Raw genomic sequence first — 24,456 nt, 5'->3', positions numbered from 1 at the left:
AAACAAAAAGGGCAGTTTTTGCAATTTTTTTTAAGTAAGGTTTGGCAATATCTTTGGTAAAGACACCAGTGTTATTCACTACACCTGTACACACAAGTCTAGTGTTCCCTATTTTTGAATATAACAGCTCAGTTCAGGACATGCAGCTGGAGATTTGTTTCATTTCCTTGCAATGAAGCTGGTTATAGGGCACGATCTTCAGTTGCTGTACATTGTACCAGCACAAAACATGACCAGCCAAGTGCTGACCACATACAGTATTGGAAAGCTCATCTCCCAAAAGGGAGAAAAAAAAACCAAAAAGCAGCAAACTACACAGACTTACTCTTCTCCACAGTGGTAAGTTAGTTTTCTCACACGCACTCTGCCTCTGCACAGAATTTGTTAGGTCATAGGTCAGGCTGTAGTAAAAGGAGTCTGAATCCATGAACATTTTGAATAACTCCTCCAATAATCTTTTCTCCAGCTTCTCTTTTTCTTTGCTTTCTTTAATCTGAAAGAAAAGTAATTTTTTTCTTATGTTTTCCCCCTTTGATTGAAAAGACTCCAGCCATATTTGCTACTTGCCATTTCTAACCTTGTAGGACAGACACTTTCTCATTGAAGAGCAGGATCTTAAAATTCCTATCACAGGTAAACACAAAGACCAGCATCTTCAGAGGCATCATGCTGCATCAAAGTTTTTCTCCAATTCTACCCGGTAAGACATACTTATGTAGAGCAATTTTTTAAGTTCAGAGTCCCACTACAAGTTAATCCTGCTAAGGCGGCACTCTTAATTTTGCCAAAGTTATATACTATAAAAAAATTAAAAATCATAAAAGAGCAACAGTTAAATAATCAAAAATTAAATCAAACTTCAAGACAGTAGTTGTACATTGTGCAGTTTTTCACCAGTTCTCTTTTAAGGTCTTAGTACTCCATTTGATCATCCACCACAACCTTTGAATTATCAAGTAATTTTTTTTAAACAAAGCAAGAAAGCAGTAGGAAACTTTACCTTCTTTTTATTTGGAGCAGACACATTTGATTTAATTTGAGTAAGAGTCTTCAGCAGAAATTTTGTGTCATCTGGGGACTGCGTAATCTTCTCTGGCTTGTTTATCCCAAAATGGTGCTTTTTACAAAGCTAAATAATGATATCAAATTAAAGCAAATACTTAAATACTTTTTAACAAGTTCAAGACAATTTTAATTTAAGTCTACAAAAGCAAGCCTGCAGTGCCCATAAACCTTGGGGAGACACTTCGAAACCTGTATGTTCCCCCTGTATTTCAATTTATAGCATTGCTCTCCCTCTTTTTTATAAAAGTCATTTTCTCCTGGGACTGTGAGAACATCTGCCTCAATTTGATATGACTTGAGTATCCAGACCTACCTCAACTTCCCACCCAAAATACAGTGTAAATCAGTATTACTCACTTGTATTGTTTTCCCTTTCTCTTTTGAAAAAAATTCTGCAAAATTTAAAGCAAGGCTTTTCCTTGAAGCCAAGTTACAGAATTAAGATCCCAAAGCAGGACAGAAGCAGAAGCATCCATTAAAAACAAATCTACTCTCTCGTGATTCAGAGGGCAGAGATATGACAGCTTCTTCCCCCAAAGTACACACACGTGAAAGCTCTAAGAGATATTTGGGGATAACCTCATGATGAAGCGAGTTGAAGTGGGAGAGTTCTTGTACAGGTTTCTAGGCACAGAAGGACCTAGTGGGTGTGGTATGTTCCTGCCTACACAACTAAGAGCAAGAAGGTTTTACATCTAGATTTCAAGTCATATTCTTGTATCCCAGGTGAGGGGATAGATCCTGGATTAGATCCTGTGAGGTTCTAATGCCCAGACTTTGAAGCAGCTCTTCATGCTCCTAGAGTTCTACCAAAGCTTTGGAGCTTCCATGTCATTCTCACTCTTTAGGGAAGGATTCTCATGCTGTTTGCAGGCACCACAGAGACTATCACAAGTCATCCTGTGTCCCCATCAGCATTCCCCCAACACATACACTGAAAAAAGAAACCCAAAGCCAGAACTGGTCTCCCACAGTGGTCTAACCACAGTGCACATCATCTTAGATTACGAGGACTTACTGAAAGTCTTACCATCCTAGTCATTAAGAGGTAATCAGGAGAGGTTTATTTTTCTTAAAAGCAAAACACAAGATTCCTGTCTTAAGTCTACAGCTTTGTCCCTTCAGATGTTTCCAGTAGATTCATTTCTGTTCTCAAATAATCTGTTGCTTAATTACACTAATAAAATCTTGTTCTTGTGTGATATCTTCAAGGATCTTTATGAAATTCGGGTATAATTTTATTGTAATTTCCCTCCCTACCAGAACTTGTGATTTTTTTAAAAAAACCTCTTAACCAAAAAAGGTATTTAAAAATACGAGATGTTCAATGTCTGCATACCCCAGGAAAAGGAGATAAGAGGCATATGCTTAACTATTATATTTCACATTTAAATTTCATTGAAGCAGAAGGGAGTAAGTCAGAATTCATTACAGATAGTCATACCTCTAATTCCAGATCCTGAGGTTCTGTTTCAGAAAGTGGAATCACTGCAATCTTTGTTATTTTGCAAACCTCATGGTCTCCTGGAAGTTTGCCAATCAATGCTTTCTGACGAATTAGAAGTAGCCACCACGGTAAATCTGGAAAAAGATTAGTAGATGTTTTGATTTGTCTGTCAGGCATTTACTTTGATTAGTCTGCCAGAAGCTTCTCCCCAGTGTAAAACCCCTGCCAGGAACTGTATGACTAGAAGACTCCAGTGAACACTGATTCATTATTGCTATGTTTTGTTATTATGCACAGCAATAAAAAAAAAAACCACTGAAAAACAATACTTACTCCATCTCTAATATCATAAGGTGATTAACTTCATAGACGTACCCATTAAAGTTAAAGTTACCACTGCTTCATCTATACTAATTAGGCAATCTCTAGGATGATGCACATACCCAATGTCACTGATAGCAGTACAATTTAAAAAAAAAAATAGTTTGAGCTCAAGAGACAGCAAGCTAAGATTTTCTCTTCACACCTATCATGTATAAAACAGCAAATGAGACAGACATGGGTACCAGCTACAAGATTCCCGAGTTAAGAAATGTGGTGAGCAAACATTAAATGTACATGAGTTGCTTTATGAGGCAAAGGTTCACAACATCATTCCTGAAATATATGCATCTAAGTGGTGTAGAATAAATGAGCCAAAGGTTAACAAGAATAATAACAACAGGTGCATTCCATACCCACATTCAATCTACAGCATTCACAATTATGGCTTCAAGACTACAAAGACTGAAACTGAACAAACATTCCCACTGGCTGCTGAATAGTGCCTGGTCATTATCTTCCTACATCTCAATCCCTTGGTTGACTCAGCATCCTACTGAGCTAAAAGTGAAAGTTCTGTCAAGGCAGATGGAAAAAGTACACAAAGTCTTAGACACACTTTTACACCATTTCTCCCAACTGAGAAGCAACTGAGTTTAACTGAAGAGGTCATACACAGACTTTAAAAACCTGCTATGTTAGAGTTAGATATGCTTCCATGCTTATGACAGTAGACTGTGTCATGTATTATGCCTTAAAATACAATACACAACCTTTGGTGAAAAAAAAAAGTCTATTTAGAGGCTTTGTAGCTAATGCAAAGTCCACTTTCCTTGCTCAGTAATTTCTAGGTATTGTGTTATCCCCTGAATGCTTACGAAAAACCTAGTAGAATGTGTTTCAACTCACAGGACACTCAAAATTGTTGTTTCCCACATTTTCCAATATACTTTTAGCATAGAATTAAAGGTCTATCCAAACTGTAAGCATCTTTCCAATAATTGCAGTTAAAAAGCCTTGAACATTTCTGCCCAAATCTGACCAGGTATGTTTAAGTAGCAGTTTCTTCTAAAGAAAAGGAACAAACACTGTAAATAGACTGCTGTGCATTATGACAATCCCCTCCTTATTTTGATTCTTTATCACTGTGTTTAGGAGAGAGATGTGCTGATGTTAGGTACTAACAAACCTTTAACAATTACAGGCCTTCAATTACAAATGCACTGTGAGAAGCAAAGGCTGCCTCCCAAAATAGGGAGGAGAGGAAAGGGAATGAATTCAGGCACCACTTTGTTAGTGTATGTGATCTTCTAAAAGCAGTCCTGTACTGTTTCCTGAACACAGCACCAGAATCATAATCTCTACAGGATCAGAGACAAGTCAGGTGAGAGCTCAGGATGTCACCTTGCTCAAGCGGGGTCAGCTCTGAGGTTGGACCAGGTTACTCAAAGCCATGATGTAAGCATAGTCTCCTAAAAACTAGGTGAACTGTTCTATTCTTGTTGGTCAAAGGATAACAGACAAGAGTAACAGCAAACACCAGCAAGACAGTTATCCCAAGTTATCCCTTAGTGAGAGCAGGCGCTGGAACAGCTTTTCTGTGCAAGTACAGCAACACCACTTGGTGAACACCTACCTTTGCCTCCAGCATCCCCCCAGCCATGGGGATAAGGTGGAAATAAAAAAAAAGGGAAGCTGAGGAAAACAGGACAGATTCTATGCAACAGTGAGCAGACCAACAAATAGGTAAGAAAATCCTTTTAAAATGGGGAAACTGAAGTGCTGCCAAAACCACCAGCAACAGATGAAGATGTCTACCGCTTCATCTAAAAAGAAACTCTACCATTTTCTATATTGCTTTCCTGCAGGCAAAAGCAATACAGTCTCTGGAAACCCAGGGCAATTTAAGCATAACAGGAAGGGCAGTACAATAGGGCATCCAGACAGACACACATTTCTGCTGGGCAGTCCTATAATCCCATCTATTCCCACCTGCAGAAGGAGGCCCACACAACTTACTTCTACAAGAAGACCTTCTAAAGCTCCAGTGAAATAATAGATTCCATTGGAAAACAGTATTATGTAAAAGCATTTCTTACCAGATAGACCTTAGTGAAAAATGGAAAAGAAAGAAAAAAAAATCTCAAGCTCCTCTTCAGTTTAGCTTGTATTAACAAACCCCAGTAGCAGTAAATGAGAACTTACGAGCTTAATACAGGCAAGTGAGTTTTGTAGTGAAATAATAGATTCCATTGGAAAACAGTATTATGTAAAAGCATTTCTTACCAGATAGACCTTAGTGAAAAATGGAAAAGAAAGAAAAAAAATCTCAAGCTCCTCTTCAGTTTACCTTGTATTAACAAACCCTAGTAGCAGTAAATGAGAACTTAAGAGCTTAATACAGGCAAGTGAGTTCTGTTCCTTTTATCATTTTTTAAAAAGTGCACTCAAAGTCATCTTGGTGTACATTTCAAAACTCTTTGTATTACAGCCAGAGCCACAGAACATTGAAGGAAAACAGGAATTCCCCAGCAGATCAAAAGAAAACAGTCAGGAAGTAATTATGCAGATAAGTACGCCCTGAAGTAAAAGCAACAACGGCCACAGAAGCAGAATATTACAGTTGCCAGCAATAGCTAAATAACTGAATCCCTGAGTAGAGTATGTGCTTCTGCAGTTTAAGTCGTTCCACAGAACAGCTATAAAAGAAATTACAGTTATTGTCTACTCAATGTGGGAGGTACAGTGTGTACAGAACACTATGGCTATGTATCATTCCAGAAGAGTGGATGTTTCAAATCATCTCTTAAGATCTATTGTTCATTTTTATGAAGAGTGGATGTCAGCAACTAACTTAAAATACTATAAAGTAAGCTATTACCTCCCATTGCTCACTAAAACAGGAATTTAGCTCCTCTTTTGCTTGAACACTGTCAGCACACCACTGCTGCTTTGCTCCAACATTTCCTAAACAATATAGCATACAGGTTACTGCAAAAGCATTTGGGGAAACTTTCTTAAACTCTGCATAAATCTACTATAAACACTGCTTTTTGCAAGTATTTTGATTTCAGCCAAGAAATTCCATGCTGGCATATTTTTTTTTGTTACCTGAATAACTTATTTTTTCATGCAATAATTTTTAAGTTGTTGATGGGATGAAGTTAGAAATTGCTGCAGTTACATCTCACTGGAGCTATTTCAGACACTGAACCACTCATTGTTTCTATCAAGATTCAGATGCACATTAAAAAAAAAAAGCTTTGCTTTCCTGGGGATAGGAAAGGAGGAACTCCACTTCCCTTCCGTTTACGGAGTCTACACAACCCTGCCAGCACCATTTAATTTGGATTGTAATCAACCAGCAATGGAAGAGCACACCAAATTGATACAAGTATAGACCTTAAACTGCACAGGAGTGTGCTTTGACCAAGAAACTGAGAAATGTGTGGTGGCATTGAATGAGCTAAGCGGAAGTTGCTGGAGCTGGTTAAGGAATCCTGCTTTAGTTATAGTTAGATATACAATATTGATTGTAAGCATATTCTAGCACTACAATGTTTGAACAGCTTGCTAAGCAGTCACTGACTGCAAGTGATTCAGTTTTGACAAAAGGAAATTGAGTGGCTACACTTGCATTTTGTATGCATGCACGCCAAGTGGACCACAAAACAAATTTAATATTCTCTAGAGGACACTGCTTATGCAAGAGATGTGCTTGTCTCTATACAGGAAGGTCATGCAGAGACAATTTTAATTGTGCATCTGTACCAAGAAAATACACAGTGTTCTGTTTTAGTAACTTCTCTCCACAACACATTCTAAAATCCGTTTCCTTCTATTCCTATTTTTACTACACATTTTCCTACAAGTCATCTTGGGATAGACCAGAAAAAGGTAAGATACCATATCCTTGCATTCTGATATTCAATGAAGGTTTTGTCATTTGGAGTTTCCCCCTCTTCTATCTCCCCCCAAAAAAAGCATCTTAATGTTTAAGAAAATTCAGTATTAGCAAAGAACCAAATGATGCTTTAAGCAGAGTTTCATCTCCAATATAAGTGTACAGTTATGTCCAAAGGTAAAAGTGATGCCCCTCATGGCAAAAATTCTTTAGAGTATTAAAAAATAAACCATGTAATATTGCCACAGCAGCTTTCCTACAAATTCTCCTGTACTAGGTCTGCTATAAAACCAGCAAGATTACGAGTAAATTAAATCCCATTCCTAGTTACAGCAAATTGGCACGGGTATTTCAATGTGAAATTAAGGATGGTCCAAGACTGACTTTAGGGACACTTCAAAGTCATCTTAGGACTACTCCAGCATTCTTGCATTAAACCAATCTTTCAAGAACATATAAGGACCTATGCCCAAGACATTAAAGTGCATAAAGGCTTAGTGACAGATCTAGAGTGCACTACTAGCAACTTCAATACTTTAAAAGGTATTTAAGGCTTCCAGTATTAGTCAGTATTTGCTAAGCATTTTTAAAACATGCCAGTACTTCTTTCCAAAATAACTAATAACAAGGTTCAGAGCAGAACAAGCCCATACAGGACTCTAGTTAACCAAAAGAGCTCCAAATTAAGTTTTCTGATCCTTAGAGTCTAGGGGCAGGCGGTAGAAATTAGAGCAACAAGTCCTCCTGTTCTAGATCAGCTCTGGGAGAAAAGCATTTTGCCCAGCTTCTGCAGCATAGTACTCTCACTATATCTGGGGATAATGGTCCACCCATATTAAATATTTATACAACTTCTGCTGATAAAGTTTCCCAGTGACAAAGATTGATACAAGAATAAGTAATGAAGACAGGTTACTGTTACAGAGTGCTAGAGGATTCAGCCTAGAGGATTATCAAAAAAACTACACTTGAATATGATCAAGTGAGAGTTCATTAACAAGAATAGGTTTCAAGAGACCTACGTAAGACATCTCCATCAGCCCTCTCATTTTGACTGCAGCCTGATGGAGCAGCAACTGTCAACAGATTCAAGGGAGCAGTAGTCCTCAGCAGAAGAGTAAGGACAAATAGCTGGAGATTTTATGTTTCTTCAGACATTTAAAGGTAGAAAATCAATGTCCTTTTACAGGATAGTTGCATCACCAAGCACCAGAATACAGACAAGAAGGATAGTCTATGAACAGTCTGTGATGGTGTCATCTGAAGAAGGCAGAGAGGAACCAAAAATCTTCCAACTGGCCTAAGCTGTAACTGAATGGAGTGCCTGGATGAGCATAACTGATTCAGTAGCTCTACAGGACACATGGGAAGAAGACCACATATCAGATTTATTACCTGATAATCTTAATTTACTTGATAACAGCAAGCTGGCACCTGTTGCAGTGTCACATGCTGGGGAAAGTTTCAACTCAGCTTTCATAAGCAGAGGAAGTGCCTCACAATAAGCCCACATGCAAAGATATTCGGTTGCCATAACACACTGGACCTTCCAGAAAGGATTTGACAAGGTCTCCCCCTTCAAAGGCTTTTATACTAGACTCCCTAGAGAGGGAGGAAGGCCTTTGTGTATCTAAGTGCTTGGTTTAAAAAAAAAAACAAACAAAACCAAAACAGCACACAACCAAACACCACCACAGCAAAAAAACGTGTTAGAAAACAATTGGGCATTTTCCCAGAGCATAAAGAGGCCATTACTGGAGTTCAGCCATCATTCATCATGAACAGCACATGATGCACAGCACAGACAACCTGGACGAGGGGAAGAGAAAGCGAGGTAAGAGTCTGAACCACTTCACATCATCAGATCTGAAAAAGGATGGCTGAACAGATCTGCAGAATGAGCACAGACAAAAATACCAGGTGAAATTCAGAGAAGATGAAGCGATACACTTGGAAAGAGGATGTGATCACAAACTTCATGAAGAGATGAGCTCTGTACTATTACTCTTAGAAACAAGACCCAGGGGTTACAGTAATTATGGAGCCAAAGCATTCCCTAGGACTAGACCATCAAACACCCACGCAGTGGTGTGCCAGTCCCTGGTCCCCTCCTCCCCCGTTGCTAGTAGCCACTGCCACCTTGACTAATCCATTTCTATTCAACAGACCACAAACATCTGATCCCTTTCACCACTTAATCCATCCCACTGTCCGGGAACACACTTGAAACTTTACCTGTATTGATCATATTGCCAGGCGCTACTTTAAATGCAGGGTCTAAGAATTCACAAAAAGAACAGTAAGCGAAGCAGTTTACAGCTAGTTTTCCTGCCTGTCAGTAAACAGATACCCAGAGCCCTACTGGCAGAAGGGCTCCTATACAAAGCTGGTACATATCAAAAGAAATCTTTATCACGGCTACAGGAATTTGCAGCTGATTACAGCTAAAACATTGGCCTTGTTTTACAGGAGAAAGTTACTAGAATCAGTTAGACAGGCTTAACATTAAATCACAATGCATCCTATACCTGTTTCCACCATACAGCTATGTCTTACATTTAATGAATTTAAGTGTTGCTTTTCCTTTCAAATAGTCACCTACCAAGGCAGCAATTATTCTATAGCATTGAGAATTCGAGCCTTTTAATTTCATGAGAGCTTCCATCATTAGTTTTTGCACTGTACCATAGGAGAACAACAAAAAACTACTTGAAAGGATTATTCAAAAAGGTGCAAGAACTTTATGCATCTCACACAGAGCCTCAGACAGAACTTCAAACAAATTTTTACTCTTTGTGAATGCAGTTCTCTATTTTTACAAGAGAGTGACAAACCAAAATATATACACTGGAAAGCATAGGGAATTTGCATCTACAACTATAAAGTAATCACTTTGACAAGTTCACATATTTGGGGAGTACTCTGTTGCAAAGAGCACTACAGAGTAGTTTTCGTAGTATCACTGACTTTAAACGTTTTATAGTGCATAGAAAAAAAAAAATACTACATACCTGTATGAAGCTGAACTTTACCAATGACTCCCTCAACCAGGCCCAGACAAATGGGATTCCAAGCCAAAAGAAGATCAGTGGCTGCAAAAAAGAATAAAGATCATAAGATCAGTGGCTGCAAAAAAGAATAAAGATAATTTTTTTTTGACTTTTTTTTTTTTAAGTAAACTCATCAGAACAATTAATCCAGTGATGGTCTTTCTCTCCACCTTCCCCACCTTCCTTTTTTTTTTTAAGTAAACACATCAGAACAATTAATCCAGTGATGGTTTTTCTCCCCACCTTCCCCACCTGAGAGGGTCAAAAATAAACCACAATTGCTGCAGTAAGATAAATATGCCATTCAGTTTTTGCTTGTTACCAAGTAGCTATGACCAAATTACTAAAGTTTCCAATTTAAAGCCCTACCCCAGATCTTTCACGGATATTTCAGAAAAAGATACATAATTGTTTTAGGCTATGGTAATTCAGTTTAATGGAGGCTTAATTCTTCTAATGTCCATTAGAATTTGTCACTTAACTGAAATTTTACATGGCTCTAGTGAAATTGAATACAGGTCATTAAGTTAATAATGAAGCTTCAAAAACCTAGCAGATGTTAACTTTCAGCCCCAGCTTTCTCCCAAACCTATCCAGTTACTAATAGTTTCACATTCTCTTTCCACATACAAGCACACACACTTCCTCTTTAGTTAAAACACCCCCACAACTACATGGAATACCGAAGTACACAAAATTAAGTTTCAGGTTTCTAGTTCTCCTACTGGTAAGAAATTCCAGTGAACCACATAGGAAGTAGAAGAGAAAGCAGGAAGGTACTGCTATCGACTCTGTAATCTGTGAAGGGTACCCCTCTCAACAGGATTTCAAGCCACCACTTGATGCAAGTTAATATTATAACATAAACATGAGAAGTAGCCTATGGTCACACACCCCTCCACTGCTGCTATTCCGTAAGGGTTTCTAACAGTGGTTAAGATACAGAAGAGTACAATCATCCACCTACACACACTTTATTTACAAGACCTTGGTTTCTTCTTGGAAATATAAGATCTGCAGGTGACAACTGGCAGTCTGGTATTTTTTTTTATGTACTTATTTTTAAACACTGTGCCCTCCTTGGAACACTTGCAATTCAAACTTTACTATTCTAAGAATGCATATTTATTCTTAGCTTTCAGCATAATGTTTAATAGAAAATGGGCTCCGCTAATTTCATTATTAAATACAAGCGTTTACATGAAATACAATAAAAATTGTTTAAGTCAGGATAGATCCAAGTTGAACTCTTCTAAATGGAATATATCACATGAGCTTTTACACAGACAAGAAAGAACTAAGAGTTTTAGTGTCCAGCCCAACCTGCACCATGACAATATAGCAGCAGAATTTAAAGCTATCTTTGCAGGAGGCAGCACAGAGCTATAATTAATGTGTGTAACCAATGGCTGTACCATTTAATAGACTATCTGCAGAGCAACTCCTGGTGCTTCCCGTTTCACTGCAGGAGTGCTACACACAGTCACTCGGTCTGTACAGAACTTAGTATGAATCATGAAGTTCTTAAGGAGACTAATATAGAAAGGTGAGCACTAGGAAACGGGTGACAGTGGCTGTGACAGTATGAAGTTTGATTTATTCTCTAACCTTCCTGAAGTGCCTAAACTCATCCTGTATCTATATGCCAAAGACTTGTGCTCACACAGAACAAGTTCTAGGACAGCCTGAGCTCAAGAGTTACAGACCATACAACATGCAAGAGCATCTGTATGCCAAGTGGAAAATCTGCACTATCAGACTCACAGGGAAGAGGAACACAGCCTTCCTCACTCCCAAATCTATCTTCTTTCACAACTCACCCACAGAATCCCAGAGTCTTGTCTTCACCCCCAGGAATTTTCTAGAGCTGTATAATCTCAGACTTCACCTACTTTCTGCTATCTTTGCAATTCATATTCCAATAAGAGAGAGCTACAAACCAGCCAGATACATCAAGCAGCCAAAAACCGCCTAAGCACAGGAGGTATTTAAAGATCCAAACCACTGAAGGTTTACCACTGCCACTACAAACCTAGTAATCTAGAATACCATCCAAGTATTTTTAAACCAATGATTTCTTGCTATGACAAGGTATTAGTAGAGAAGCTCTGGATAGTAAGTGAGGTTTTCTTCTAGTAGTTTACAAAAGGAAAGAAATAATAAGATTGTTTTAATTACAGATATAAGGACACTATAGTTTAGACTTGCCTGTAAAAGAATATAAGGAAATCAGTAGCAGGGACTGTAGGACAGGTTGGTTTATAGCCGTTCTATTAGTTTTGTGGGTTACTCTGAGATACATAGCCCTAAACATAACCACACACAGTGTTCAAGACTTCTAAAGGAATACTTCTCTTTAGTAGCACAGAGACACAATGAGAACTGGCTCTTAACTTTGACTCCTACATTCACATAAAATAAAAACAAGCTTTGGAAAATAAAAGAAAGTGAATTTAGAGTTAAATGCACATTACATTTCAATTTGCTGTTTAAATACAGCAAATATGGATCTACCAGCTGGGCAGTACTGGCTCTTCAGTTAAGTGTGATTATTAAGCTACCAATAGTGAAGGTTGACTGCTTCAAGAAAATTTTCCTTGTGGAAGGCAGGGCATTAAAAAAAAACACAACACATACATATTTAGCAACATTTGAGAAGATTAACATTTTTTTCAGTGTCCAAGAAAACCTAGATGCAAAGAAGCCTTACAGAAGGAATGTCTGTAGGCTGTGAAAAAAATACTAATTATGGAATCACACTGACTTTCTTTGATGATAATGTAAGAAAAAAGTAATCTTGTGATACTATTTCTAGACCACTTTCTAAGGGAAAGTATGTTTGACAGCAGAGGAGCAAGTTGTTTTAAGTAAATAAACCACATCTAGTTCTGGCCTTCTGATTAGAACTTCATAACTGGCAATAGCTCAATTTCCTGCCTGACAATCATATCAACTCAAAGCCAATCGCACTAAAGAAATATCACTACAGTAAATACCAATATGAACCTCCTGTTCTTGGAGAGCACACTCCTGGAAACATAAGGTGGATGAACCAAATTAAAAAGTTTAACTATAGTCATCCCCCACCACCACAGAATATGGGCTTTCATGTTAAGTCCAGTCCTATTAACCCTATTTTGGAAGAAGCCATCTCCAGCTGCTGTCCAACACCATAAAATTTTTTGAGACTGTCTACTTGCAGTCATTTAGTCTGTCTGGCAGCAGCTATCTTCAGCCATCACTTTGTGTCTTTGAAAATTATGACCACTTAATCTTTGCTTATGTAACAATTTTAAATATACAGAGATTCAAGATAGTTATCTGCAAGCCTCAAAGAAATTAGTCTTTAACTGTAAAACAGAGCAGAATTTAAAAGGCAGCATAATTTGGTAGACAGTGATACATGTTACAGAAGGTATTTACATCTTTTTAAGGCCAAGAGGGAAAGTAACTGTACAAAAAATCCTGAAAATCCTCAGTTAAGTTAAAATTCTTCAGATAGCATACATAGGAGATGTGGCCACGTTTCTGACTGCTGAAACAACACGTGGCAACTTTGATTTTTTTTTTTTCATTTTTTAAAGAAATGCCTTGTCAATAAGAATTAACTACCAGAAGGCACTGCCAAAGAAAACACTGGACTTTTCACCACACTCAAAACAGACTGAATGCTTCAAGATATAATGTGAAATCCAATCAATGCAGTTCCTCATTTCCCCACACAAACTTATCTTCCTATAGATGTCATGCCAGTAGTCTAGTGATCTCTTGAAACTCACACAGCAGGAATGAAAACTTATCAACCTGGAACTGCAACAATGCTGTTGAAACTGATTTTTTACAGTATTGTGCTGGTGATGATGAGCACTGTCAAAATAGCTGCTGTCCTTCAAAGCAGAAAGTAGAAGCTGTGTACAAAAAGAGTCACTATGAGCAGCGAGCTGAGCCCCATGAAGATCTTCCCTGACTTGGGGAGTTCTCTGGCAACCTGAATGTTTTAATTTGAGGGTTTGCCAGGGTTTGATAGGCCTTAACACATCCCCTTAAAAGAATTAAGAATTAATTCTTTTAGGTATGTACTTGGTAAGCAAGTTCCCTCCACCAAGTACAAAATTGCTCATTCTTTCCCTTATCCCGCTAACTAATTTCAAGCTATTGAAATAAACCTTGTCTCTTTTTGCTGATTCCTATCAGAGATTAACAATCACTGACGATACATTTACCATTCACAGTGATTGTATCAGCATTGTAGTCGCAGCACAATAGAAGTTCCGTCACAAATTCAGAACAAAACCAGCTTTGATGTGATTACTTCCACCACCACCCTCAGAGGTTACCAGCAGTGATGCAGGGCCATGCAGTACCACATGAAGTTCCTTTAATTCTTTGTTTACACAAACATAACCCTAAAAAGGTGACACAGAAGCAACTTGGAAAAGCATCAAAAGCCAGAACTGCTTTATAGCTCTTTCTCCAGTTTAACACCAGCAGAGTTGATCCAGGGTCAGGCACAAATTCTGATAATAAAACAAACCACTGCTTGGGGATAGGCCACTCGCTTGAGGGTGAATGACTGTAGGTAAGTGTGAAGAGTTAAAGGTGTGCAATCAGCTTCCTTCGGGGAGAAGGCAGGAAGAAAAAAAGATTTAATTTGCAATCACTAGAATCCAGCCCTTACCAGTGAGCTGCTGCTATAGCTATAACTATTTATCTCCCAATCTTGCTGCAGTTCCAGGAGTATATTCCTCTTGTCTTCCTCAAGCTTTGCCGGCTTTCAGGAATGGATCTTGGCTAGAAAGTGTTTCCTGCCGGTGTACTCAGTGTAAAAACATACAAAATGTCAAGCTGAACTTCAAGCTCAGTTTACATGTGAGCATATAAACACAGCCATAAAGGCATGCTATTTCTCAAAAATTCTTTCCATAGCCTGAGAGTGTAGCAATTCTCACCACAAGCAATAGATATTTATTTATAAAAAGTAAAAGCCAAGTAACCCACTGTAAATAGCCAAAGTAAATCTTCCAGCTCTGCTAATGTAACATTTCACACCTGAAGCGTAAACTTTATTTTAAAATAGTGTTAACGTGTTGTTTTTTTCCTAAGAGTTGAGATTTTTTTTCTTTACATTGTATCTGCTTTAGATCAAAGACAGGACTTTATTATTAGTGCTATTTGACCCTTATGACCTCTTGTGGCTTTTCAGAGGAAAGTCTGCTTCCAAGTTCCAGTTCATCTTTGAACAGTGTTCTGAAATATTCGTCAGAATTAAGAAGTTACAAATTAACTGGGAAGATTTAGGAGTATTAACTTGAACTTCTTTGTCTTGTAGGAAATAAAGTACTACTTAGGCAAACAAATTTGGTGAATTAAGTTTTCCCTTCAGCACAGGTTTCTAAATTTATTTTTAAGCTACTATAATTACAGAAAGATAGAGGAGTGTTAAGATATTCAGTATAAGTACAAGCTCTTAATTGCCATGAAGTATTAACTTTATTTACTTGCATATACGCTACTAAACTTTAAACAAGTTATTCCTCCAGCTAATCACCTGTTTTAATTATCTTTAATTTGTCATTTGTACAGCTTATGCTGTCTGTAAGAGTTACAGTCTTGAGATCCCTTGATCACTTAGAATTTAAATGCTTTGCTTTATAAGAGAGAAGTGAAATCACGACTAGTCCGCACCCACCTGCCCACACACGCACCCACCCTAAGCAGCCTACAGCTGGGCTGCACTAGGAGGGTTTTGGAAAACTCCCAGTTAGTTTTCTCATTGCTGTTACGCCTCACAGCCTTGCTAGAAAGCCTGCTTATCCTCCTCCAATGAGGAGAGGCATGTTTTCAAATAGTAATTCAAGGTAAGTTTCTCACAGAGCATGTGTCTCAACTGCAGAAGCAGAGCACGTTACAGAGCACACACCTACTCCCCTGCGTCTAGGAAAATTAAACAGTGATTTAGTTTCTTGGACACTTCCCCTCAGCATCTCAAAGTTAGAGGAGATGAACAGGAAGAGTTCAAGTAGAATTCAGGTTGTACAGTGACAGATTTAAAGCAGTAAGGATGAGAGCATACAATAGAGTTTGTATTACTGCTGCAAAAGCAGGATGCAAGTCCCAAAGTGCCTAACAAAAAATGAATCCTTACTACTCATGTTGATAAAGAGCCCTTCTTTGTATTCTGGTGCCGTTATAAAACCTCCTGAGTCACCAGACATTGCTCAGGAAACTTAAAAACACACGGAAAATATTCAGTTGTCTGGAGAGTATCCAGTATTACAAGTAACTGCACAAGGAACTCTGTGCTCGTTGTTGTTACCAGACAAAAATATATTCCCTCCAAACAGCATTTGACCCTGTAAATCAGTGGTCTCCCAACTTTTTTGATCACATCCCAAATAAATGTATACTTATTTACAAATTGTATACATGTTCTACTGTACTAATATTGCACATATTATAAAACATACACAAAAATAAAAGTTTAAATGAATGAGATTAATACAAGAAACGCTATTTTAAAGCTATTTTATTTATGGCACAACACACGTCCCAATGGATTGTCTTGTGCATCCGAGGTACATGCACCCCACTTTAGAGGCCACTGCTGTAGGTGGCTACATGCTGCAACAAATTGTTAAATACCTTTCAGCCACTTAGAATTAGAATCACCTCCTCACCTGTCCCACAAACCCATAAATACCATTCAGTTCAAGTGATCAGCAGTGACTCTTAAAATATGAACAGGCACCAAGTCACTGCAGCTCAGCAGGTTTGTTTTTTTCCTTTAGACACATACTTTCTCAGAAGTTATACAGATAAGGAAATAACATCTTTTATCCTTCAAAAAGTAACAACACTATACTAACAAAAATATTATTACAGACCAACACACATTCCCATTTTGAGCTGCTATTTCAAAGCTGAGGTTGGTAGGTTGTCTGCATTTTTTTTTAAACTCTATTTACATTGTAAGAACAAAATTACCAGAAAGGCAGGAGAAAGATTTTATTCAAATCTACTTACAAAACTGACAGTTTAAACACTACCTTCACTCATTCTGAAGATAGGCTTTCAAAAAGTTTGCTCAACAGTTACAGCTATACTCAGAATGCAAGAAAGCTATCCCATCCTCAAAAGATTTAAATATAAACATTAATTAAGCAGAAGGATTTCAAAAAATAGTTTGTCACTGAACTGACATGTTTTTGCTGCTGAAAAGCTGCAAGAGAAATCCTGGCATAGCTGTGGTGAGCCAAGTCTAAGCAAGGTAAGGTTTTTCTTCTCACTGCGTAAATAACTTTCCTCTCAGGCTGCCCAACTAATCAAGCTCAAAGAAGAAAAATAATTATGGATTGGGAACCACCAATACAAACACTAAATAAGGCAGTTATACTCAAACTTGGCCCAAGTGTTTCAGAAAGTAAAGGATTTCATGCCCCACACACCCTCTTTTTTTAACTATTGGGGACAAATTGACTATTTAGTCAAATGACAAGCAGCAATATAAACATTACTGGAAGATATTTCAGTATAGGAAATAAACTTAAGCATCAGCCATATGTGAGAAAGTTGCTATTTTTCCTAAACTGAGAAACAGACAAGGAGAAAACAAACCAAAAGTTAACAATTAATGACAGAACAGCACATTTGCCATTTACATTTTGCAACTGTCTCTTGGGCAAGGTCATATACTTCTAACTTTGGCTCAGAATTCTGTTTTGCACAATACTGGCATCTTACATGATTTGCATCAGCATCTCAGTATGATATTGCCTGCCATCCCCTATCATGTTACCAGAGACAAAGACTCACTACATCACTCAAAACAGCATAAGTTACCAAGCTTAAAGTGGCTTGTTTTCCGTTTTTCAAAGATATAATGAACACTCTTTCACAGCTTCTATTCAACTAAGATTTCTCCCTTAAAAGGAAGAACTCAAGTGTTCAAGTGGAATTCCATTCATTTCGGTTCAGCTTTTCAGGGAAAAAAAAAAATCCTCTTCCAGTTTTTACTGAGGGAGGAACTAGAGGTGTTTGGAACAAGAATACACAACTGATCATTTAGTATTAATATCCCTATTTACTAAAGCAGAGCTTTCATAAAAAGGGGGTTTGCACTATTTCCAGATTCCTCCTCCAGAAATCTGTCCAACAGTTTCTTCTCTTTTTGATAATTGTTCCTATTACTTTGTTTCCTACAAAGACATGTGAAACACGATTTTAACAAATGAGGATATATTTAGAACACAATCAGCTGATAAAAACTGATGCCATCAGCTGGAAGTATTAGCCCCACAGAGGAAATGGAGCATTTCACAAGAGGTTTAAACAGACAGAGAAAAACCTGCAGGTACCCACAGGCACATCCCTCCTCAGTAGACTCTGTTTTCATAGTCTGTCTCACAACAAGTATCATTTCCTGGCTAATATTTTTGCAACTGATACTTGCAGAAGTGATATGGCTACATCACAACTGAAAATAAACTGGGGAAAGCTTGTCATTGTTTAAATAAAGAGAATAGTTAAATAATCTTAGATCAGGTTAGGTTAGTAGACAGCAAGGTAGTGGGTTTTCAAGAAATACAGACTTAGTTACACATGCAAATTTCCCAATTAGAATAGTCATATGCATTTTTGTAACAAATCCAGAACACTCAATGAAAATAACTGCTTTTTTAAAATCACGTTTATTGCCAGTTTAACACCTAATGAAAAGCAAGTTTTGAGTTACCAAATTTGTATCTTCTTCTCTAAAAACTTCTATGTATATTAAAAATTCATGTTCTTTATAACATTAAACATGAATCATGAAACCTCTACATAATGACAAAAGAGCTTTTGTCAGTAGTCTCAAATCTTTGAGGCATTTAAAGGAAAAAAGTACAGTCTGCCAAACTCTGGGGCCCAAATCTCAATACACAACCCTAACAGAATGAGTTTCTGAAGTACACATTCAATATTTAATAAAGCTGTATTTGAGACCTGTTTGATATTGAAGAACTTGCTTCTAAAAGAAAATTCTAAACCACCATCTGAGAAGTCTCACAGTCTGAGGGAAGTATTTAGTGGAAGTTATTGCAGTCCCCTGACATCTTGGGCCTCCTGCTGCAGCTGCCATGAAACACAGCAGTTGGGAAGAGAAGCAGGACAAAGTGTTTCCTTGTTGTCAGTCTCACTCTTATTACCAGCAAATGCCCTGCTGCCCACCAAATCACATCCCAAAGTCACCCAAAACCCTCAGGAACTGTCTTAAATAAAACCTCTCAGCTTGAGAAGTTACAGCATTAACCATTCTTTCTGGAGCATAAGTTCAGCAACGTGTCTCCTGTATGCTTAATAGTATCAATTAAAGACCACCAAAACAAAAAAAAAAAAAATCACATTCCAACCTACAATAGTTTGAAATAACATTAACAGCATATCAAATAAACGGTCACCTTTCACTGCCGTTCAGACAGTTTAAAAAAAAACAACTTTAAGTGAGAAAGTTTTAATGTTTCCTCACACATCCAGCTGTAATATCACCCACACTGTTAAAACTGTTAAAGAACTTAAGTAGAGCATTCACAGGCTGAAAAACCACAGCCCTGCATACAGATGCAGACCCTTCTTAATTGAACCCTTCAATTCTTAATTGAAAGGTTGCTGCCTGTCAGTGCCTTCTGTTCTAAATACTTTAGTTGTAGCCTGCAATTTCCTATTCACTACTATTTAGTTAATACTAACCCATCAGAGATCAAAGATGAGTCTTACCCCCACTAGCAAAATACAAGCCACAAAAATCCACCTGAATTACAGATTCATTTTAACTGAGGGGGAAGCTTTTTTCCCTTCACCAAGCAAGCAACCATCAGGTGAAAAAACAAAAAAGCAACAACATATCAAGCTTAAAAGGTTTTTCATTTATTTCTTTAAAACCTGAAGTCATTTCAGTGTGGGCAGGAATTCCAAGACATCTATGCATCTGAGCTGGGACAAGTTTGGCATTTCCAGACCTATTCAACTTCTCTTCTGCTACTAAACCTCAACAGGAAACTAATCAGGAAACATCTCACCTCCAGGTTTATTTAATTCTCCCCAGGTTCGGATGTAGCATACTGTCAACCCATTTAAGTCTCAATTTAAGTCTCAGTTTCAGGTTCACTATGCTCTGTAAAAAGAATCATGGATGGAATTACAAAGTAGATCTTTTTTAATGAAAAGTTTTATCTCTGGTAAATACATTTGAAGTTCTTGCCTTCAGAAGCTACAAAATTGACAAATGTATGTCATATTCAGATGACAGATAAAGCACCCACCCTTCTCCCCTAGTCCTCTCTGCTCTCTTCCATGAGAAGGAGCAAGCAGCAACAGGAACTAACTGATAGAGATTTTTTAAGCATACATTCTTGCTGGGTTACAGCTAATACAGATCAGTTCCGACATCTGGTTTGTCACATATGCCACAAGTTATGTTGTGCTGACAACTAAGAAAGGGTATGAAAAAGAGGGAACAGAATGAGCAGGCAAGGGTGAGAAACAGTTCGGTAACCATTGCAGCTAAAAAAAGTGTCAGAAAACAGCTTGAGGTTCTATATGAAGGAACTTGAAATATGGAGAGAATCTTTCTAAAGCTACAACTATCTCCTCTGGAATATTTTCCAGAATACATCGGCGGTTTCCAAGATATACTACTGAAATTCAGAAATCCAGTTTTGTATGAAATAATTTAGTAACATGAATTAACACTCAGAACCATGCTTAGGACTATTCTGTAGCCTTAAACCTACCGATACTTCTATTGGTATCAGTAGCATTGCTCCTTACACCATGCATGAGACTAAGGCCTTCACTTCAGCATTTGCAGCCATTAGACTTCAAACAAAGGAACTGCTCTTCTCCTCCAGTGGAATGGCTCTTCTCCTCCAGTCTACAATCATGAAGAACAGCTCAGGAATCCTGACAAGTAATTTCTGCATGACTCCTGTAATGTCTTTGAGGAATAAGGCAAGCACACATAACTAGAATATTAGCTGGCCTTAATGATTTGTGATTCAGAGATTTCACACTGTCAGACAAAGCACCTAACCTGCAACGTCTCCCTGGATACCCCAAGAATACTGTTTGGTAACACGTCTCTCATTAACAGAAAAATATTAAGAGGCATTGCTTCAGTTGCTGATTCACAGCAATGCTGTAACACTAATTTCTTAAAGTGTTTAAAACAAGCAAATGCTCATTTGTCTCTAGTTACAGCTTCAGAGGTAAGACACAACCTTACTCTTACAAGCAGAGGTGATGGAGTCTTTGAGCATGAAGTCCCTATAAATTGCATTAGAATAATTCCAATCTATCACTCAAAATATCTGGTAGATTTTTTTTTCCAGTGTGGTGGGAACCAGCATTACTACACTGGTTTTAATAGCAACTACTCCCAATCTTGTTTAGACTGGCATTACTGCCCAGAATATTACGAAGGCCAACACAATGAAAACAGAAGTTCTTACTCCATGAAATAATCTCATTCCTTCTGCTGATAAGAAAATGGCAGGAAGAATCCAGTGTCTTCAGTACTTTTGCTCTTTTTTATAGAGCGTGTATACACATGCATATATAAATACATAATTTATACCAATAAAATGATGTTCATAATCTATGTAGAACTACCAGGCAAGAGCAGCCAAGCCAGGCATAAGCAGAGTAAACCAAGAGTGAAATCCCAATAAAGATCTGACGTAAATTATTTAAAGCACGGTTGAACATGTGTTTTTTCACTACACTGAAAAAAGTACCCTGTAGACAGCTAAATTCCTAACAAAACGTAAGATGTCAAAGTGATTCATGGATTTTCCTGCAGGTAACTCATTAATGCTTTCACTTCAGAGAAAAAAACCACACACACACACCCCAGATACATCTTGTAAACACAGGCAGACATCCTGCAAAGTAGGGTCAGCCTCAGACTTTGCTAATAGCTAATATTTACCAAGGTTTTTTGCCTTTTTTAACTCAAGCTGTTCTCTCCATGATCCAAAGAGGTCAGAAATACAGCTTTCAAGTTTAGTAAGTTTCTGTACATGCCTTTATGGTTGAGGGAGGAGAGTATTATAAAGCTTAATGTCAGCTCTTTAGCTTTAGACTGATCATATAAAGCAAGACTTTGCAAGGTTTGCTAGTTATTATCTATTTCAATCCATAAATGTGTGAAGATTAATCCCAAGCAGTCTCTGTGGGACGGAATAAAACCGAGGCCTCCAAAAGCAAGTAGAGACACATAGTTCGATTATAGTCTCTTGACAGACTATTAAACATGTCAATGAACACAAGTTATGACTTTGTTTTTTTTCAATATGGCAGTGACTCATCCCACAGTAATCCATTTACTCATTTCCGGTCAGTGGCCTTGATTATAAATGGTCAAACATAATAAAATTGTAAACTTGAGGACATCCAGCTTTGCCTTAATACAAGCAAGAGCTGTTGATCCAAGAGAAACAGTTCTCTTGCAAGATGTATTTTTCTCAGGTTTACTTTCAACAGACTAAGGTATTTCATTTCACAGTCCTAGAGCCCACTCTCAATAAGATGATCCACAGACAGGGTTGAAAAAACAAAGCTACAAACACACTGAAATAGGAAAGCGTGACTAACAATCAAAGAGTTTCAAGCACACCAAGAGACTTCAATATCGCATTACCTTCCATTAATCTGTAGGTCACACACAATGGGGATCACATGTATACCAGCTGAAAATTTAAAAGCAAGCTAAGGACAAAATCCTGCTGAACAGCATGCAGACAAACTGCCCAGCACTGGCAAAGCCTCCATGAAGTTATTGGAATTTAAAAAAAAAAAAAAAAAAAAAAAAAAAAAAATAAATCACAGCAATGGCTGCATGAAAACAAGCGATTGATGCTTTTAAAATTAAAGCTTTCAAACAACAGTCTCCAGAACTGCAGTTCACTAGTTTATGCTATTATTACTCTGGGTCAAGTAAGAGCTTTTATGTCCATGCACATGATTATAAACTACAGCAAATCTAAAACTGACGGGTTTTTTCCATGCAAAAACATGCATTTCATTGACTAGTAGTACTGTTTGCTAGGTTAACATCAACTATTTTGTAAGATGATTTCTAAATCAAAGTATTACTGGACTTTGAACCATAAGTGAAGCTGCCGGACAAGTTTAAGTCATGTTAAGTTGAGATAGACAGTAATTATATCTAAGAGATGTAAACAAATCACACTGACAAGACTAAAACATTAGCATGACTCAAGTATGAAAACATAATACAAGACAGACCAGTATGAAAAACAATTTTTTGGATAAACACAGATTAGATTACAATGGTATTTCATGCTTACATATAAAGTTATTCCAGCCTTTTAAAAAAGCTCACGAAGTGCACTGTACTCAGAGAGCCAACCTGAACATAGGCACGCTTAACTGGCTTTTTTGGCATAACATGGATCCCAATTTTAGAAAGTTGCAAGTAACATCTGTGCAACCTGCCATATGCTTTGTGAACAATCCAGCTACTTAGAGTATTTTTTTTAACTTTTGAGCAAGTACACTACAGTCCTTTACTGCTAAGTTACATCTATTACTCAGGGCTAATTTCTAGGGATGGCATTTCATTTTATAGGCATCTTTACTGACTAACCTCCCAGACAGGATATTATCATTACCAGTTCTGAAATCTCCGTTAAGACGACTCGCTTTATCTCCAGTTTTTGTTGCCACTACCTTCTCGGCAGCCTGATATTAATACCCCTCCCTCTTTGTGATTGTCACTTACACTCCCTACAGCCACTAAAAAAATCCGAGAGCGATTTACAAGGGAAGACACCTGTTTAGTTTCTTCTGGGAGAGGGACCAAGAGGCAGGCACCACCGAGCAGGAGCACCGGCCAGCATCCCTTATATAAGGCTGGAACACCAACACAAGATGGCCCTTCTCCTTCGGTGATGCTCCCCTCAGGGTGACCAGACGCCTTTCAACACGACAAACTACACGGGCTCCGCGCGGGGAGCTGGCAGGGGCTGTGTTTTGCCGAGAAACAAACATATAGAGCAAAAAAAAAAAACCCAAACAAACCACAACCCAGCTGCAGGAGGCAGGCTCCTGGCCGGGACAGCGGTGCCAGGGCAGGCGGCACCTCCCGCACTGGGAGCCCGGGCGGCAGCCCGGCCTCGCCTCAGCCGAGCGGGGAGAGGCGGCCACCCCCCCGGTGTACGAGCCCCGCCGCCCTCACCCGGGCAACCTCCACCACCGCTATCGGGCAACCTCGGCGGCGCTCGGGGTCACCACCACCGCCCGCCCGCCCTTCCCCTCAGCGCCCCGGCCGCCGCCGCCGCCCCCCGGCCAGGCCAGCCCGGGTGTGTGTGTGTGGGTACCGGCCCACCCTTCCCCGCGCAGGAAACGGGCACCGAGGCGCGCCCCGGCGCCGGCCCCAGCCCCTCACCGGCTCTCAGCTGCAGGCTGCCGTCCCTCCGGCTGCACCACAGCGCCCGCTCCCCGCTCTGCAGGATGTAGTGGTCCTTGGCTTGGAACAGCTCCATCCTCGCACGCCGCCACCACCGTCACCACCGGGAGAGGAGGGCGAGCGGGATGGCGAGCGGGGCGCTCCCGCCGCTCCGCAGCGGGGCGGAAGGGGGAGGGGCGGGCCTGGGGCGGGCTCCCGAGCC

At 38.8% G+C, this 24,456-nt stretch overlaps 1 protein-coding gene across 1 annotated transcript in view; it reads right to left on the bottom strand.

Moving 5' to 3' along the window:
* INPP5F (inositol polyphosphate-5-phosphatase F) overlaps positions 1 to 24,410 on the bottom strand; it is a 45,102-nt gene extending 20,692 nt beyond the window's left edge. Inside the window, exons 1-5 of the mRNA XM_014945340.1 lie at positions 24,234 to 24,410; positions 9,749 to 9,829; positions 2,510 to 2,646; positions 1,001 to 1,129; positions 326 to 493 (exon numbers count right to left, since the gene is read on the bottom strand). Of these exons, the coding sequence (XP_014800826.1) occupies positions 326 to 493; positions 1,001 to 1,129; positions 2,510 to 2,646; positions 9,749 to 9,829; positions 24,234 to 24,330 (612 nt within the window). The 5' untranslated portion in view covers positions 24,331 to 24,410. The remainder of the gene's footprint in view (positions 1 to 325; positions 494 to 1,000; positions 1,130 to 2,509; positions 2,647 to 9,748; positions 9,830 to 24,233) is intronic.
* Between the last annotated feature and the right edge of the window lie 46 nt (positions 24,411 to 24,456).

Source organism: Calidris pugnax, unplaced genomic scaffold (genome assembly GCF_001431845.1).
Source record: "Calidris pugnax isolate Ruff unplaced genomic scaffold, ASM143184v1 scaffold89, whole genome shotgun sequence".
Classification (NCBI taxonomy): domain Eukaryota; kingdom Metazoa; phylum Chordata; class Aves; order Charadriiformes; family Scolopacidae; genus Calidris; species Calidris pugnax.
Note: the sequence above shows the minus strand (reverse complement) of the source record. Positions and strands in the feature narration are given on the sequence as shown.